Below are 18,659 nucleotides of genomic sequence, written 5' to 3' on the forward strand. Positions count from 1 at the left end.
CATTTTATTGAAGTATATTATTGAAGTGTTTTATAAATATCTTGCAGGTTTATGCATATATATATATACACACACATGCACATATGCATATATATAATCTTACAGGTGTATGTGTGTATATATCTTATGAGTAAATATACATATACACACATACATGCATACATATATACATACACACAGCTACATGTATGCATATATACCTATATATGTATGTATGTATCTATCTATCTATCTACCTGTAAGAAAATATAAGGTAAATTAAGCAGAAAGAGGACATTAACAAATGGGGAAAACAGGGAAGGCTTTATAGATGACATGGCACCTGACCTGAGTCTGGAAGAAAGGTAACAATTTTGAGAGGAAGAGATGGAGAAAGACTTCATTCAGGTGTGGTGTACAGTCAACAGAAACAAAGATCCCAAGTTGAGCTAAGGGCACATCTAGCTAGTGGTCCAATTTACTTGCATCATAGAGTGAAAGAAGGGAAGTGATAGTAAATAAATCCAGACAGGTAGGCTGACCCCAATTTGTGGAGGGCCTTCTATGTCAAGTTATGGTGTTTCTAATTTATCATAGAAACAACGAGGGTGTACTTAAGGTTATTAAACATGGGAAAGACATAGTCATTATCTTTTTAAAAGATAATACAGGCATTGATGTAGAAGATTAATTGGAAAGAAAAGTAGAAAGATCAGTTAAGTGGGTATGCTAATATAGCAGCTGGGGAGATCTCTGTGATGTGTGCCTGAATTAGGAGTGGCCTCTGGTTTTAGGGAAGATAGCAGCTGAAGTAGGATAGGCAACTATATAGTACATAATTGAATGTGGAGGTAGAGGAACTGAAGGAGAGTCAAGAGTTTTAGATAATTCCAAATTAGTAAACCTGGAGTCAACTGAAAAAAAAAATGGTGATACTCTCAATAGAAATAGGAGTTTCCAGTAGGCATGGGTTAAGGGTAGACATAATCAGTGTCTCTTTCTTTCTTTCTTACATTCTTGCTTTCTTCATTTTTTCTTTTTCTTTTTTTTTTTTTGGTGGAGCAATGAGGGTTAATTTACTTGCCCAAGGTCGCACAGCTAGTTAAGTATCAAGTGTCTGAGGCTGAATTTTAATTCACGTCCTCCTGAATCCAGGGCTGGTGTTTTATTTTTTCCACTGTCCCACCTAGCTGCTCCCATAATCAGTTTCACTTTAAACAACCCCTTAATTTCTTTGTCTTAATTTGTCATTTATAAAATAAGGGGAGGATGGACTAGATGCTTCTTAACCTACCTTTCTGTTTTATGAAATCTTTTTGCCTAGTAAGCACATAACAGTCCAGCTAAACTAGCTTTCTTACTATTTCTTTTATATGACACTTCCTCCCTGGCTTCTCTGTCTTTGTATTGGTTTTATTCCATGCTGGTAATGAACTCTTTCCTCACCTCTATGTCTCAAAACCCCTTTATAATTTCAGGGATGGACTCAAATTCTACATCAGGCTTTTCCTAATCCCTACACACTCTTAGTGGATAGTACCACCCCATCCCAAATCACATGGATATAGTTTGTATCCATTTTATATATCTAAGTATGCATATACATTTTGCCACATTTGGATAGGCTCATTGAAGGAAGGGCCTGCTTTCATATTTGTTTTTTATTGCTGGTGTCCACCACAGTGCTTGACATGTGGTGATTACTTTATAAATGTCATTTGATTTATTATTTCTAGCTCTAAATTGAAGGGTCCTTGCCTCTATGATCCATTTTGGATATATATGGTTTGTGACACTGATGGGACATCTGAGAGGTGATTTGCAGTGGCAGTTAATGTATACACAAACAAATATATACATACACACATACACATATGCACACACACATATGTGTGTGTGTGTGTGTGAAAAAGAGAAGTAGAGTGTATGTGTGTGTGTGTGTGTGTGTGTGAGAGAGAGAGAGAGAGAGAGAGAGAGAGGGGGAGAGAGAGAGAGAGAGAGAGAGAGAGAGAAAGGAGAGGGAGAAAGGCTTTGGGAAATATCTGTATGAAAATAATAGATATATAGGATTTAGTGAGATCATTAAAAGAAAAGCTTAGGGAGACAAGAAAATCCAAAGCCAGAAGCTACAAAGACACATACATTAAGAAAAGAGGGGGTAGTGATGATCCTACAAATGGGACTAAAAAGTAGAAGGCTAAGAGATAGGAGAAAATAATAATAATAAAAATAAGGAGTAAACAAGGAAAGAGAACATTCCATATTTAATAATATGTATCTAAAGCTGCAAGGGGGTTAAGGGGAATCAGTGTATAAAAAAGACCACTCATTGGAAAGAATTATGTGAACTGATAGAGAGTAAAGTAAGTTGAATGATGAAAATAACATACATAATAGAACACAACAACATAAATCAAAGGAATAATAAACCTAAAGTGAATGTTCTGACCAAATGATCCTAGAGAGGAAATTAGAGACTGCATGTCCTTTCTTTCAATGTAGATGCAATGACCTATGGGCTATAATTCTGCATGTGATGTCAGACATAGATGATATGTTCATTGCTTTGCTAAAAAGAATGCTTATTATTTAAAAATCTATCCATAAGGGAAGGGTGTACATGTTTGAGTGTAGGTTGGAAATTAATGTGATATAAAAGCAAAATGCATTAATATTTTTTTTAAAGAAAAAGTCATTCCAGTTATTAGTTAAGTGATCCTTAGTAACCTTGGAGATAGCAGTGTCAGGATAATAATTGAGTGGCAGGGTCACAAGCCAGATTGCAAGAGACTGAGAAGTGAGAGGGTAATGAAGTAAAGGACACAAGTGTACATTATTCTTTCTAGGACCTTGACAGTGAAGGGGAAGGTAAATAAAGGACAATAAAATAAGGAAATTACAGTGCAAGCAAAGGGATTTGTTTTGTTTCTTTTGTAATATCTCCTTAAAAAAAATTTTAGCTTATTTATGCCTAGGGGCAATATAATGGCCCTGCAGTTCCACATGGTTCCCTTCTCTGCTGCTTTAGGGAGTTTATATTAGATGAAAAGTTGGGAGTACAATCACAATTATTGTGAATATCCAGTTAGGAAAATTCCTAACATTTAGGTTGAAATTTGACTCTGCTTTAATTAAAATTTATAGCTTAATTAACAAATTTATAGGTATCTCTAGTTAACCCATGGTCCTTTTGCAAATGAGAGAAATCAGTTTTTCAAGAAACTTTTGTATAAAGGAAACACAAGAGTATGTTATAGGGGATATTAATGGACAGGCATTAGGAAAGGAATTTCAGGAAAGTATGTATCTTTTCTTAGAGCTTCCCTCAGGTCCTGAGGAGGTAACCACAACCATTTGCCTTATATTTTCTCCTCTCCCCTATCTTTCCTCTCCTCCTCATCTTTTCTCTCCTCTCATCAAAGTGAAAATATCAAGGGCAGAAGTAGAGTCCTCCCCTTAGCCAGAGAAGGGCAAACACTTCCTCAGAGACTAGAATAAAGGAAGTACTGAGAAGTTTTGAGGTATGGAGTAGGGGAGATTGGAGAATAAGAAAGAGAGAAAGGGGACCCTTGCTTTTATCAACAAATAATAGGACCAATTATTTAGAGACAAAGAGTAGAGATAATACTGGTTGTGTCATGGGCAAAGGGGAGTCAAGTTAATATGAGAATGTGGTATATAATCAGGGAAGAATAAAAGAATTTCTGGTTAGTAGCAATGGACCATTTGATGATAGATGAATTTGTATGTTACCCAGACAGAAGAGATGCATAACCAGTGGCATTCAACAACAGAAGGAGAGAAGAGAAAGTAAATGGTGAGATCCAGAGTGACAAATTGGAAGAGAATATGAGTGATGATAATTCTAGGGAATACATGATTTAAAGATAAAGTAGAACACATATTTGAATGGGTTAAATATAATATCAAAACTATGTAGGAATCTAGAGTATGGAAGAGAAGGAAATGGAGAAAAGTAATGGGTAGTGTTAAGGGCTAAAATTCTAGCTAAACTATCTAAAATATCTAATGAGTGGTTGCCAATAAATTATAAGCTTTAGCAAGAGTTAGACTTTTAAGCACTTATTAAGGAGAATAAGAATTTGATAAAGAGAGAGAAAGGCCTAGATTCCTATCTATTAAAGAGAGAGCGCATTTCTAGCTTCCTTCTCCGCTGGAGTCCTCAGGAAAGAGCGCGAGTCAGAACGCCCAGCTCTTCCTTCTTCCTCCCACTAGCAAACGTCACTTCCTGATGCCAAAGAAAAGACACATGTTCTTGCCCTCAAAGACCTTCCTTTCATGGCAGAACTTTTCTACAGTAAGTCTCCAGCAGGTGGCATCATTTCAATCATTACAGTAGAAATATTTGAGGTCACAGTGAAGATGGAAAATACATTTTGGAGTAATGATGCAGAGGGTGAAGTGGAAGAATGAGAGAAATGATTATTAAAAAACAATGATTTGGGGAGATCCAGAGTGCTCCCTTTTTCTATGGTCCTAATTTGAAAATTCAGCCTCTTGAAGGACATTACTGATAATAAGATTGAGTTAACTGTCCTCATTCTTGGTAGACCCCATCCAACATTGAGTAATTTAAGCCCATTGTTTTCTACACAGATTTAGGTGGGAAAAAATTCTTTGAATAGATTTCCCAATATTGGAAAATTTAGAAGTAAATGACATAATGAAAGTTCCTTAGATTAGGGCCAGCTTCTCATTGAAATACTCACTCTTCCTCCTTACTTGTTAACCAATTAGAGTTGATTGCCATACTCTGAAACACCCCCTTTTCCAAGACCATATGAGCCTTGAGCCCAACACCAAGAGGGTCTTTGGTATTCAAGAATGCCACTGACCTCTTTTATTAAAATGCTAACATTACTAATAAAATAACTTATTACCCAGAAATTACATCTCTCAAACTTTTTATGCATCATGAGGACATGAAATATTATCTAAAAATTTCTGAGATTATGGGAGTTGAAATGGGGAGATTCTTTGAAAGGGGAGAAATAGTACCAATTGATTCAGGCTCTCACCTTCCAGGGCCTTGAAGGGACAAAAGATAGGATATGTGTGAAAAAGTGGTTTCACCATCTTCCTCTTGTTCTATCTCTAAACACTGGGTCAAGAGGGCAGCATCTTTTTTTTTAAAAATGGCCTCCTTTTGTTCTTCCTTAATTCAGTTTTGGTGCTCTCATTCATTCCCACATATTCAAATACCAATTTTAAGTGCAGATGATTCCCACATTTGTATCTCCAGCCTAGACCTTTCTTTTGAGCTTGAGACACACAGGTCCAAATTTTAAAATGAAACATTAAAAAAAGACTGGATAAGGCTTTGATAAACTTCAGCAGAGTGAAGTAAGCAGGAGCAGAACAATTTTTACTATAACACCAATATAGTAAAAACACACATTTTTTTTTTTTAGTGAGGCAATTGGGATTAAGTGACTTCTCCAGGGTCACACAGCCACACAGCTAGTAAGTGTTAAGTGTCTGAGGCCAGATTTGAACTCAGGTATTCCTGACTTGTGGGTCAGTGCTCTATCCACTGTGTCACCTAGCTGCCCCCAAAATACACAATTTTTTTTGAAGGCTTTTTATCAATGGATGAAGGGTGAAATGAGAAGAACCAGGAGAATATTCTTTATAATTACAACACTAAAAACTGTCATGTTTGAAGTCCAGAAGAAGTATGATCAATAAAATGACTATTCATGATTATAGAGGATCTATGATGAAACATACTATCCATGGCAGAGAGGTAATGAACTAAGGGTACAGGATAAGGCATGTACACATATATGTATATATGCATACATGTACACATACACATGTATGTATCAATATGCACACGCGTTATAGATACAATACACATAAATATACAATGCATGCATACACATACATTTTATATAGACATGTACATTGTGTACATATATACACACATATGTGCATTTATACACATATATTTCATATATATGTATATATATTCCAATAATGACTGCATGATAACTATCATGTACCTATCATGCGGTAGGTATATATGTATTTACATACATACATAAATGCATATATAAAAATGTATTTATGAAGGGTATGTATATATGGAATATATGCATGTGTATATACATGCGAATATATATAGTATATGTGTATATGCACACATATATAATGTATGTGCATTTGAATGCACACACATATGTGTGTATATATATGTGCATGTGTATAGTATATATGCATATCTAGATGTTTGTATATGTACATAAATGTATGTGTGCATATACACACATATCAATCATTAAGGGAATTCATTTTGCTTCACCAAACATTTTGTTATGAGAATTCCCCTGTGCCCCATTGGGGTAAAGAGTGAGAGGGGGAGACAATAGATTTCTCTCACTCTTTTTAGAACTTTTATTGTTATTTTTTCTACTTAAGAGGAAGGAGTGCTACTGATGTGGAATACGGCATACCCTTTCAGATGAGGTCAGGATATTACTTTTACTTAATTGTTTTGTTTTGTTACATGAGACATCACAGTCAGAATAATCTGTACATGCGTTAAACTTAAAAACAAAACATATAAGCCAAACTTTTAAAAAGAGAAACTTAATTGAAAGTCTCGTTGTCTGGACCTCTGGAATGCCTCTGGAATACATATAACACATCCATGAAGAGAAGTCATTCTTCCACAATCTTCCCACACTTAGCTCAGACTGAAGCTTCTAGCTAGACCCACTTGATTCTCCCTTTTGCTAAAGTGTCAGTGAAGAGGATGAAGTCGGCTTTGTAGGTAATGATTTTATTTTTCCCTTTTAGAAATCATTACATATATTCTTTAACATAGGCTTTCTTGATATGTGTGTAAATATATGCATGTGTGCATGTGTATAACATGACCAATGCTTGTCCCATTGATACTCCCCATTTAATATTCTCTTAACTGGGCTCATTAGTTTTCTCCCTAAAATATTTCTTTCTTTGACTATATAACTTCTGTCAGTGGCATCACTCTTATTTAAGTCTATTGTGTTTGAAACATTGGAATTATGTGTATATATTTCCTTCTCGCTCAACTCTCATAGGTAGTTATCAAGTCCTTTTGATTTCACCTTGCATCATGTCTCCCATCTGCCTCCTCTGCTTTTCCTATGGCCAGCATCCAAAATGAGGTCCTCATTACCATTTACCTAGACTCTCGCAATAACCTAATTATAGATTTCTTTTCTTTAATCCATAAATTGTACAATGACCACATTAATTTTCTTTATTTATGTTTCTTCTTATACCATTCTTGTGCTCAAAAGCCTTCAATAGTTCCTTATTACCTACCAAGCAAAATTCAGTCCTCTTATCCTAATATTCAAGGCTCTCCATAGTCTGATGTCATTCTACCTTTCTGACATTGCTTCATGCCACCCATCTCCATCCACTCTAAAGCTCATACAAACTTTCTACTTTCCTTTTTCCATATAAACTTTACAGTTTCTTACTTTATTGGCTTTTTTCAAAATTTTGCTTGTGCCTGGGACATTCTCCCCCTATCTTCTTTTTCCTATTGAATTTCTGTATATTCAGTTTTAATGTCATCTCTTTTCTGAATTCCCACTTTTGATAACACCCAACCTTGGACTTCACACAGAATGTTTTGGCGCATTTCAAATGTGTCTTTCATGTATTATTTTGTATATGAGTTGTATATATCACATCTCTGTATTAGGCTATGAGCTGAATGAGACCAGAGAATATCTTATCTCCAAATCAATTCCTTCATTGATGAACATGATGTTTTGCACATAGTAGATGCTTAACACATCTTTTTAAATTTAAATTTGATTAAAGTCCTTCTAGTTCTCTGGGATTCTGGAATGACTCTGCATTAGTTAGTCAGTTAATAAACATTTATTAAGTGTCTACTGTATGCCAAACACTGTGCAAAGTGCTGAGGATACAAATACAAATTAAAACAAAGACAATTACTTTTCTCAAGGTGCTTACAATCTAATGAGAGAAAACAAAAAACAAAAGAAAGTTAAAAATGATGTGTGTGGAAAGATGGGGGGAGGGTGCAGAACGTGTTCCCACAACTAGGTACATGTTGCAGAAGTCAAAAAGCAGTATAGCTGGTAGCAAATTAGGGAAAATATGCTAAGCCCCTAAACCCACAACCATTCTCCCCAGTCAGAGGGTACATTTGGGTGGAGGAAGGGGAGAGATGAGTATTTAGATTTGAGTTCTGAGGCAAACTCCAATTTGCCAAATAATGCGATTTTCCAATGATGAGTTTTTTTGGGAAGGAAGGTGTTTTGGGGAAATAGGGTAGGGGCTTTGGGACAGGGGTTGGGGTCCTTAGTAATTTCTCTTTAAAGAATTATATCCTCTTGCACACGAATCCAGTAGAATAAGATAATAGTTTATTTAAGGGCTAGGGAAGGGAAACCAAGAGAGAAATCCGTGGACTTCTTCTCATGGGGAGAAGGCATAGCACAGAAGCATGGTTCTGAGATACCAATCTCCTCGAGCAGGAGATGGACAGATACTGTTATAGAGGACTAATGGGGGTGATTGTCTGACTGTGGAAAGTTCCCTTATTGGGGGAGGACCATCCCCCACTGGTGGTGTCTGGGGGAGTTGGGTGAGGGGTGGCTGCAGATCTCTCAAGCCATCTCTCTCCTCACAGCACAAAGGCAGCAGCCACACCTAATCTTATCTCCCCAGTGGTGGAGGAGAATGGAATGAAGGATGGTGGTCCAGGGGCCAGCTCAGTCCTGATCCAGTGCCCCTTATCTCTTTAAGTGTGCCTATCCTTTGGTTCTATCAAGAAGGTTCTTTGATGTACCCCAGAAAACTTCTGGGGTGCTAGGCCCATAAAAAGGCATGTTGTTGAGAGGTTCAAAGGAGACAACAAGCATTGCAGCTAGTTGGTGGGAAATGGGGAGCATCATAGCAAAAGGCAAAAGGCAGGGTTCTAATGTCTGCTATACAGAGCTTAGACTGAGGTTTTCACTCATACTCACCTAATTCTGCCTTGCACCAAAGTATCAGAATGAAGAGGATGAGGTAGACATTGTGGAGAAAGAGTTTTTCCTCCCTTCTATAAATCTAGAGGGTATGTTCCTTGAGTGTATGTGTGTGTGTGTGTGTGTGTGTGTGTGTGTGTGTGTGTGTGTGTGTGTGTGAGTGTATATAGACTTGATATAGCATGGACTAATCTCATAGGATTAATATAACAATCATCCTATAATAAGTTTTGAAAGACTATTTCTATTATTGAGACATGTAAGGAAGGTGGATACTTGACTTTTTTTACCTAATGAGGAAAAGGGAAGTTTATTTGTCAGGGGAAAAATGAGTTGTCATAGACTTTCTTGTGAAAGGCACCTTTCCTTAATAGTTCTATAAATCTAGAGACCACTTCCATGTAAATGAATTAAGATAGGATATATGAACTGTATAGCTGGAAGGAAAACAGGATAAGTTGAAATTATAAAATTACAGACCAAACTGGTAATAGGCTTCAAAGGTCATCCAATATTCTATCCAGTATAGGACCTTGTCCAAGCCCAGTGTATTCATGGACTTGCTCAGCTAGGAAAGCATGTGTCAACTCTGGAAACTGGGGGATAAAGGTTGACCCAGATAGCTAACTCTTTCAACAGTATCCTTTATAGATCTTGATCCATTGATTGTCTCAGAGACTGAATCTTTCCTCTTTCAATCATTTCCACCACCACCACCACCCCCAGCAAATCTCAGAACTTTGGATTTTTGAAAAGATCCTGATAACAATGTTATTATTAGCAGATATATCCTGGAGCCAGTTCTAAAATCAAAACCCAATTGTTATATTTTCATCGTTAGCATTTATCTGGCTGAAATGGGTAAATGCTACAAAAAGGGCTTGAATTATTGCTTAGTTAATTGTCTAAACTAAAGGGGATCAAGGATATTTTAATAACACAGATTAAACATAAAACTAACCCTTTTGTAATTTTTTTTTGTGTGTGTGGAGCCAGATGTTAAACATTGACCAGCACACCATTACCATTGGGTCATAATTTCTTTTCTTTTTCTTTCTTTCTTTCTTTTTTTTTTCTGCAGGGCAATGAGGGTTAAGTGACTTGCTCAGGGTCAAACAGTGTCAAGTGTCAAGTGTCTGAGTCTAAATTTGAACTCAGGTCCTTCTGAATCCAGGGCTGGTTCTATATCCACTGTGCCACCTAGTTGCCCCCAGGTCATACTTTCCTAACTTGCAATTAGATACTGTTCCTTTCCTCAAAAGGAAATTGTCCTACCCTTACTCATGCTTTTGCTTAATAAAATTCACATCATACATTTACCTTGGGCAAGATATGAATGAATAAATGATCTCTACATTGTCCCTGACAGATTACTATATAGGTTCTTGGATACTTTCTTCAATGGGCAACTTACTACTTTGTGTCGTCCAAGTATGGGGGAAGAAGCTGACTCTTACATTGTTAGAGACATATTTCCTTATATTGTAAAAGGAAAGCTGAGAGGTGAGCAGAGACTGGTACGTTGTAATTGTTTAGAAAGTTCTCTAGGGGAATGAAATAAAGGAAACAAACTTTGATTTTCTTAAACACCTCCTCTGTTCCAGCCATTATTCTAAGTGCTTTCTAAGCACCTCCTTTGATCCTCACCACAAGCCTGTGAGGCAGGGGCTATTATTCCCATTTTACAGCTGAGTGACTTCCCTGGGGTCACATAACTGGTAAATGTCTGAAGCCAGATTTGAACTCAGTTATTTCTGAATGTAGATCTGTTGCTCTATCCACTGTGCCAGGTAGCTAGCTGAGCATTTTCTGACCTTAGCTAAGTTCAGCGAACAATTGGAACCTATGGGATTATGAACAAAAAAGAAACTAAATTTTAGGTTACAGCAATTCATGACAAGAGTAGGCAGTTTCAATAGGTTATAAGGCAGGGAAGGAACTCTCTCAATGGCCTGGAAAGATTGCACTGTGGTTGTGTTTCTGCTATAAGCAACTCACACTCCACTACCAGTGGAGAAGGTCTTCCCTACCTCTCTGCTCTCTGCCTTACTAGAGTATTTGAAATACTACCTCCTAAAATGTATGAAAAGATGTAAAGGTAAAAGAAAAGGAAAAAATCAGAAGATACAGGAGACTCTAAAACAGCATCATGGACGACTAGATAAAGAGAAGAAATATATTGGAAATATGGAACTCTATAAGAGACATGAAGTTCTTCCTATAGGTATGGTCTTGCTAAAAAGGAACTGACTGATATGTTCCAATTTCTTGTGCTAGTTCAAGTTCTATAGACAAAGATAGAGTACAGGCTTTGATCTCAAAAAGCTTCCAACTCGAGGCTGGGGTCCTTTCAGACTTGTATGAAAGTGAAGATGATACATGTGTAATGTATCCCTTTCTGATTGGAATAAATGTATTAGGTTAAAGGGGAAGAAATAAAAATAGATATATGAGAAACACTGAAAAAAAATCAGCCCCTTAGGGTGGGGATGTGGAATAACAAAACAATTAAAACTGTATGTAGTGTGAATAAAGCACCAGCCCGGGATTCAGAAGGACCTGAGTTCAAATCCAGCCTCAGACACTTGACACTTACTAACTGCATAACCCTGGGCAAGTCACTTAACCTTCATTGCCCTCCAAAAAAATGAAAAACAAAACAAAACAAAAAACAAACAAAAAAAACCCAAACTGAATGTAGTGAAATCATAATGACTAAGTTTGTTTTCATAAAAAAAAGATATGATAAAATACCTTCCTTTCCTCCTTTACAGAAATGGGGAGTCCATGAGTATATGATAAGTTATGCTGAATTTTTTCATTCCTCTTCTTAAAAAGATATTTTTTATAATATATGACTCCCTGGGAGAGGGCAGAGAAAGGATCCTGGAAAAAATACTGTTGCTTTAAAAACAAAATAGAACATTAAAAAAGCTACTATTTTCCCACAAAACTATTATAATGTCAGTGATGGGATTTGATTTCTGTTGTTACTGACCCTGAGTACAGCAGTCTTTCCATTACATTCCACTGATTTTATAAAGAGGAAACAACAGAGGCTGAAGAGACAAAGATCATGTCATCTTCATGCTTATGATAACTAAGGACAGGAAGAACAGACTGAATTGTGCCCTAGCTTCTAAAAGAATATATTTCAAATAAAGAATGACTAGATAATATTCTAGGGTCTGAGACTCTTAAAGAGAAATCATGTCAAGAGGGATCAAAGGCTATCAAGACTAAAATTCTGGTGTTACAGTTGCAAATAATTTCTTTTTTCTTTTTTTTATTTGTAATAAAGTATTTTTTTCCCATTACATGTAAAGATAGTTCTCAACTTTTGTTTATACAAGCTTTCCAATTTCAGATTTTTCTCCCTCCCTCCTCTCCCTCCTCTTCCCCTAGACAGCAGGTAATCTGATATAGGTTATATATATATATATATATATATATATATATATATATATATATATATATATATATAATATATAATAACATTAAACATATTTCTGCATTAGTCATGTTATAACAGAAAAATCAGAGCAATGAAAAAAACCTCAAAATAGGAAAACAACAGTACCAAAGACAAAACAAATAGTATGGTTCATTCAGCATCTATACTCCACAGTTCTTTTTTTTTTTTTCCTGGATTTGGAGATCCTCTTCTATCACGAGTTCCCTGGAACTCTTCTGTACCATTGCATTGGTGAGAAGAATGTCCATCACAGTAGATCAACACACAATGTTGATGATATTGTGTACAATGTTCTTCTGGTTATGGACATCTCACTCATTATCAATTCATGAAAGTCCCTCCAGGTTTCTCTGAACTCCTCCTGCTCATTGTTTCTTACAGCACAATAGTATTCCATTACATTCATATACCACAACTTGTCCAGCCATTCCCTAATTGATGGGCATAACCTCAACTTCCAATTCCTTGCCACCACGTAAAGAGCAGCTATAAATATTTTTGTACATGTGGGTCCGTCTCCCCTTTCCATGATCTCTGTGGGAAAAAAAGACCCAAAAGTGGTATTGCTGGGTCAAAGGGTATGCACAACTTTATCGCCCTTTGGGAATAATTCCAAATTGCTCTCCAGAATGGTTGGATCAGTTCACAGCTCCACCAACAATGCATTAGTGTTCCAATTTTTCCACAGCTTCTCCAACATTTATTATTTTCCTTTTTTGTAATTTTGGCCAATCTGATAGCTATCAGGTGGTACCTCAGAGTCGTTTTTATTTGCATCTCTCTAATCATTAGAGATTTAGAGCATTTTTTTCATATGGGAATAGATAACTTTGGTTTCCTCATCAGAAAACTGCCTGTTCATATCCTTGGACCATTTCTCAATTGGGGAATGACTTGGATTCTTATGAATTTGATTTAGTTCCCTATATATTTTATAAATGAGGCCTTTATCAGAAGTACTGGCCACAAAAATTGTTTCCCAGCTTTCTGCCTTCCTTCTAATTTTGGATGCATTGCTTCTGTTTGTACAACATTTTTTTTTAAATTTAATGTAATAAAAATCATTTATTTTGCATTTTATAATATTCTCTATCTCTTGTTTGGTCATAAACTGTTTTCCTTTCCAAAGATCTGATAGGTAGACTATTCCTTTCTCTCCTAATTTGTCTATGGTATCATCTCTTATGTCTAAATCATGTATCCATTTAGACCTTATTTTAGTATAAGGTGTAAGATGTTGGTCTATGCCTAATTTTTGCCATACTATCTTCCTGTTTTCCCAGCAGTTTTTGTCAAATACTGAGTTCCTCTCCCAGAGGGTTGATTTAATGTTCTTTTTGAGGGAACGGAAGGAGAGCTCAGGCACCCTCTCCACCATCTTGGCTCCACCTCCCCTACAGGTGAATTTTACCAAACATTTAAAGAACAATTAATTACAATATTATACAAATTATTTGGAAAAATAGGTGAAGGAGTTCTACCAAATTCGTTTTATGATACAAATATGGTAGTGATACCAAAACCAGGCAAAGCAAAAACAGAGCAAGGAGATTATAGCAAGTGATCACCAGGATAATAGACTATGACCAGGTGGGATTTATACCAGGAATGCAGGGCTGGTTCAACATTAGGAAAACTATTAACATAATTAACCACATCAATAAGAAAACCAACCAAAATCATATGATTATCTCAATAGATGCAGAGAAAGCTTTTGACAAAATATAGCACCCATTCCTAATAAAAACACTAGAGAATTTAGGAATAGATGGAGCTTTCCTTAAAATAATAAACAGTATCTACCTAAAACTATCAGCAAACATAATATGGAGATAATTTAGAGGCCTTCCCAAAAAGATCAGGGGTGAAACAGGGATGTCGATTATCATCCCTATTTTTAAATATTGTACTAGAAATGTTAGCTTTAGCAATCAGAGAAGAGAAAGGAATTAAAGGAATTAGAATCGGCAAGGAGGAAACAAAACTATCACTCTTTGCAGATGATATCGTGCAAAGCATGTGCAGAGTAGCAGGATATAAAATAAATCCCCATAAATCATCAACATTTCTATACTAAAAATGACAATACTGCCTAAATTAATTTACTTATTCAGTGCCATACCAATCAGACTACCTAAAATTATTTTATAGAGCTAGAAAAAATAATAACAAAATTCACCTGGAAAAACAAAAAATCAAGAATATCCAGCGAAATAATGAAAAAAAATTCACAGGAAGGTGGGTTAGTGGTACCAAACCTGGAGCTTTACTATAATGTGGCAGTCATCAAAGCTATCTGGTACTGGCTAAAAAACAGAGTGGTAGATCAATGGGATAGGCTGGGCTCAGAAAACGCAGTAGCAAATCACACTAGCAATGTAGTATTTGATAAACCCAAAGACTCCTGCTTCTGGGATAAGGTCAAAATGGACACATGATTTAGACATAAGAGGTGATACCATAGGCAAATTAGGAGAAACCAAAGCTATCTATTCCCATATGAAAAAATGCTCTAAATCTCTAATGATTAGAGAGATGCAAATTAAAACAACTCTGAGGTACCACCTGACACCTAAATGTTGGAGAAGTTGTGGGAAAATTGGAACACTAATGCATTGTTGGTGGAGCTGTGAATTTGAGGTTATGCCCATCAATTGGGGAATGACTGGACAAGTTGTGGTATATGAATGTAATGGAATACTATTGTGCTGTAAGAAAGGATGAGCAGGAGGATTTCAGAGAAACCTGGAGGGTCTTGTGTGGGTTGATGATGAGTGAGATGAGAAGAACCAATACATTGTACACAGTATCATCAACACTGAGTGTTGATCTACTGTGATGGGCTATATTCCTCTCACCAATGCAATGGTACAGAAGAGTTCCAGGGAACTCATGATAGAAAAGAATCTCCAAATCCAAGAAAAAAACAACAAAAAAACTGTGGAGTGTAGATGCTGAATGAACCATACTATTTCTTTTGTTTTTGGTGCTGTTGTTTTTTTCTATTTTGAGGTTTTTCATCATTGCTCTGATTTTTTCTTTTATAACATGACTAATGCAGAAATAGGATTAATGTTATTATGTGTATATATATATATATATATATATATATATATATATATATATATATCAGATTACCTGCATGGCTTTCAGACAGTCCAATGATTCTCTGTCTCTCCTGAATCTGTTTTCCAGATCAGTTGTCTTTCGAGTGAGGTAATTCACATTTTCTTCTATTTTTTCATTCTTTTGATTCTGCTTCACTGATTCCTGGTGTCTTAATTTTTAAGGCATTGTTTTCTTCAATGAGATTATGCACCTTTTTTTTTTTCCATTTGGCCAGATGAATTTTTTAAGGCACTGTTTTCTTCAATGAGATTATGCACCTTTTTTTTTCCATTTGGCCAAATTAATTTTTTAAGACATTGTTTTCTTCAGTGAATTTATGCACTTTTTTCCCATTTAGCCAGATGAATTTTTTAAGGAATCGTTTTCTGCAGTCAATGTTTGTGCTTCCTTTTCCAAGCTGTTGATACTTTTTTCATAGTTTTCTTGTTTTGCTTTCATTTCTCTCCCCATTTTTTCTTCTACCTCTCTCAGTTGATTTTTAACATCCTTTTTGAGCTCATCCAGGAAGGCTTTTTGTTCTTGAGACCAATTCACTTTCCCTTGTGAGGCTTCACATGTAGGCAATGTGAGGGTATTTTCCTCATCCAAGTTTGTGTTTCCTTCTTCCCTATTGATATAGAACCTCTCAATGGAGTGGGCTCGTTTTTGCTTCTTACTCATTATTGCAGCTTATTTATTTTTTTTAAGTTGCTTCTTACTCATTATTGCAGCTTATTTATTTTTTTTAAGTTGAGGTCTGCTCTGGGGGCACCAGGGTCTCTGTTTTGGGCTTCTTGTGCAGGGGTATAGGTGCTGTGTGACTGGCTTTTTACTCTGAGGCCTTTATAGTGTGTGCAGTGCGCCCCCCCTTCCCCCGCACTTCCGATCTGAGTGTGCTCGGTCAGGTGCTTGATCTCGCCTGTCCTGTTCCTGTCCCTACAATTGGTAATTTGCCCTCTCGGCTGCTGCAGGTAGGTTTTTCCATTGTCCTTTTTTGCCTCCAGATTTTTGAGCCAGGTTCCAGCGGCCTCAGTTGTTCGGCCGTGGCCCGCTGCTCCTGCTGTCTTGCCCTGATGCCCTTGGTGCTGGGCTGATGTCCTGCACTGAGCTTCCCTTTTGCCCGAGTCAGACCGACCTTTTCCTGAAGTCTTCCAAATTATCTCTGGCTGGAAGACTGTGTCTCTCTGTCTCTTTGCAGGTTCTGTAGTTTCAGAATCTCTCCAGAGGCTTGATTAATGTTCTTTTTGAGGGAACAGAAGGAGAGCTTAGGCAGCTTGCTGATTCCTCTCCGCCATCTTGGCTCCACCCTGCAAATAATTTCTAAGAGGAAGGAAATACAAAGTGTCTAAAGAAATCAGTTTGACTTTTCAGAAAGGGTAGGGCAGTTCATCAATGCAGCATGATGGAATGGGAAGGATTCTGGATTTGGTGACAGGAAAAAATCTTTAGTCTAGAACTTTCTACTTATTACCTGTGTGACATTGGACATGTTGCTTAACATTTCTGGGTCTTAAACTCCTCATCTGTAAAAAGAAAGTGTTGGACTAGAAGATCTCTAAGTTTTCAAACTATGATCCTAATGAGGTAAGGTTTTTAAAACTAGTGTAAAAGAGATAGGTCAGCTAGGTGGCATGATTGATAGAATGCTGGACCCAGTGTTAGGAATTCTCATCTTCTTGAATTCAAATGTGGCCTCAGACACAAGCTGTGTGACCCTGGGCAAGTCATTTAATTCCATTTGCCTTAGTTTTCCCATATGTAAAATTAGCTGGAGAAGGAAATGGCAAATACTTCAGAATCTTTGCCAAGAAAACCGCAAATGTGTTCACAAAGAGGTGTACAATATTAAAAGAACCAAAGAATGAGAAGCAACAACATACAAAAGAGAGAAGCAAAGACAAGTATCTAGTAATGAATGGGAAAGCCTTAATTACTCTTGTACAAAATTTCAGAAAGGCCAATGTTTACTATATGGTGAGGTTTGTGAAACACACACACACACATACACACACACATATAAAAAACAAAAATAAAGACCTTCCTAACAAAGGGGTTTTGTGAGGTACATTTGAAGTAATGGATGTGAAGCACTTTGAAAAACATCAAGTGTTATATACATACTAATAGGTTTTATTAATATTAATATTGTTGATGCTGTTATCCTCTAATCTGGTGATGACTTAATTCCCTGATCCCAGCACTTCACTCTGCTTAGTTTAAACAATATTTATAGAACAATATAGGTGTGTGTTAGTAAATGTTTAACACTAGACTTTCTGTAAACACTTTTAATTTTAATCTGCATTTTAACACATTCTTAAATATACACAATTATGAAATTCAATAAATCAAGCCCTGACTTTAATGATTGACAATTTCTTAGAAATTAACAAAATGCCCACATTGAAAATTTAATAACCAATTGTTTCAACCTAGTTAGAGCTGGCTCTACTGCATCCCTGTTTCCAAGATATATTAAGGACAAAAAATAAAATAAAAAAGGAATAAGAATACCTGCCTACATGTTGATGAGACCATGTTAGCAAAAGACTGAGAAAATATGGAAACACCAATTAAAAGGGTTATTATAATTGAAAGGGTAGAGCTAATATGGGTAAAAATGGAGCCAAAATATAAGATGAGTGAGAAGATGGTAAACAAAAACATTTCATCCCATAGGGAATTCAATTTCCTTGACATGTACAGGTGACATCAAAGAATATTGAAATAATTTTGATTGTGCTGAACTTTTTTCTGTGATCTTTAAGGAATTACGAAGATTGTTAGCAAACCACGGGAATGAAAGCAGGCAAGTTGGCCTGATCTTCAGCCCTGGGGGAGAGGATGGTTTTTGAAATTGTGAGCCATTTAGGTAGGGATTTATTCATGCTAAAATTATAGAGTGGATTAGTAAGCAGTTAGGGAGATCAATATTAGTTCACAGTGCAAAAGGCAGCATTTAAAGCTGGAAATGATGTTCAAAGAATTCTATCATCCAGAAGGTGGAAGGTGATATCCTATCGGCAGAAATGTTCAGTTCCGTTTGCCATATTTGAAGAAGTCCAACAAAAACT

The 18,659-nt window shown here is 36.4% G+C and overlaps 1 protein-coding gene across 1 annotated transcript in view; it reads left to right on the top strand.

The window, feature by feature from the left end:
* LOC122739242 (basic proline-rich protein-like) overlaps positions 1-18,440 on the top strand; it is a 46,863-nt gene extending 28,423 nt beyond the window's left edge. Inside the window, exons 5-6 of the mRNA XM_043981053.1 lie at positions 16,435-16,556; positions 18,354-18,440. Of these exons, the coding sequence (XP_043836988.1) occupies positions 16,435-16,556; positions 18,354-18,440 (209 nt within the window). The remainder of the gene's footprint in view (positions 1-16,434; positions 16,557-18,353) is intronic.
* The last annotated feature ends 219 nt before the right edge of the window (positions 18,441-18,659 follow it).

The sequence above is a fragment of the Dromiciops gliroides genome, chromosome 2 (assembly GCF_019393635.1).
Source record: "Dromiciops gliroides isolate mDroGli1 chromosome 2, mDroGli1.pri, whole genome shotgun sequence".
NCBI classification, from domain to species: domain Eukaryota; kingdom Metazoa; phylum Chordata; class Mammalia; order Microbiotheria; family Microbiotheriidae; genus Dromiciops; species Dromiciops gliroides.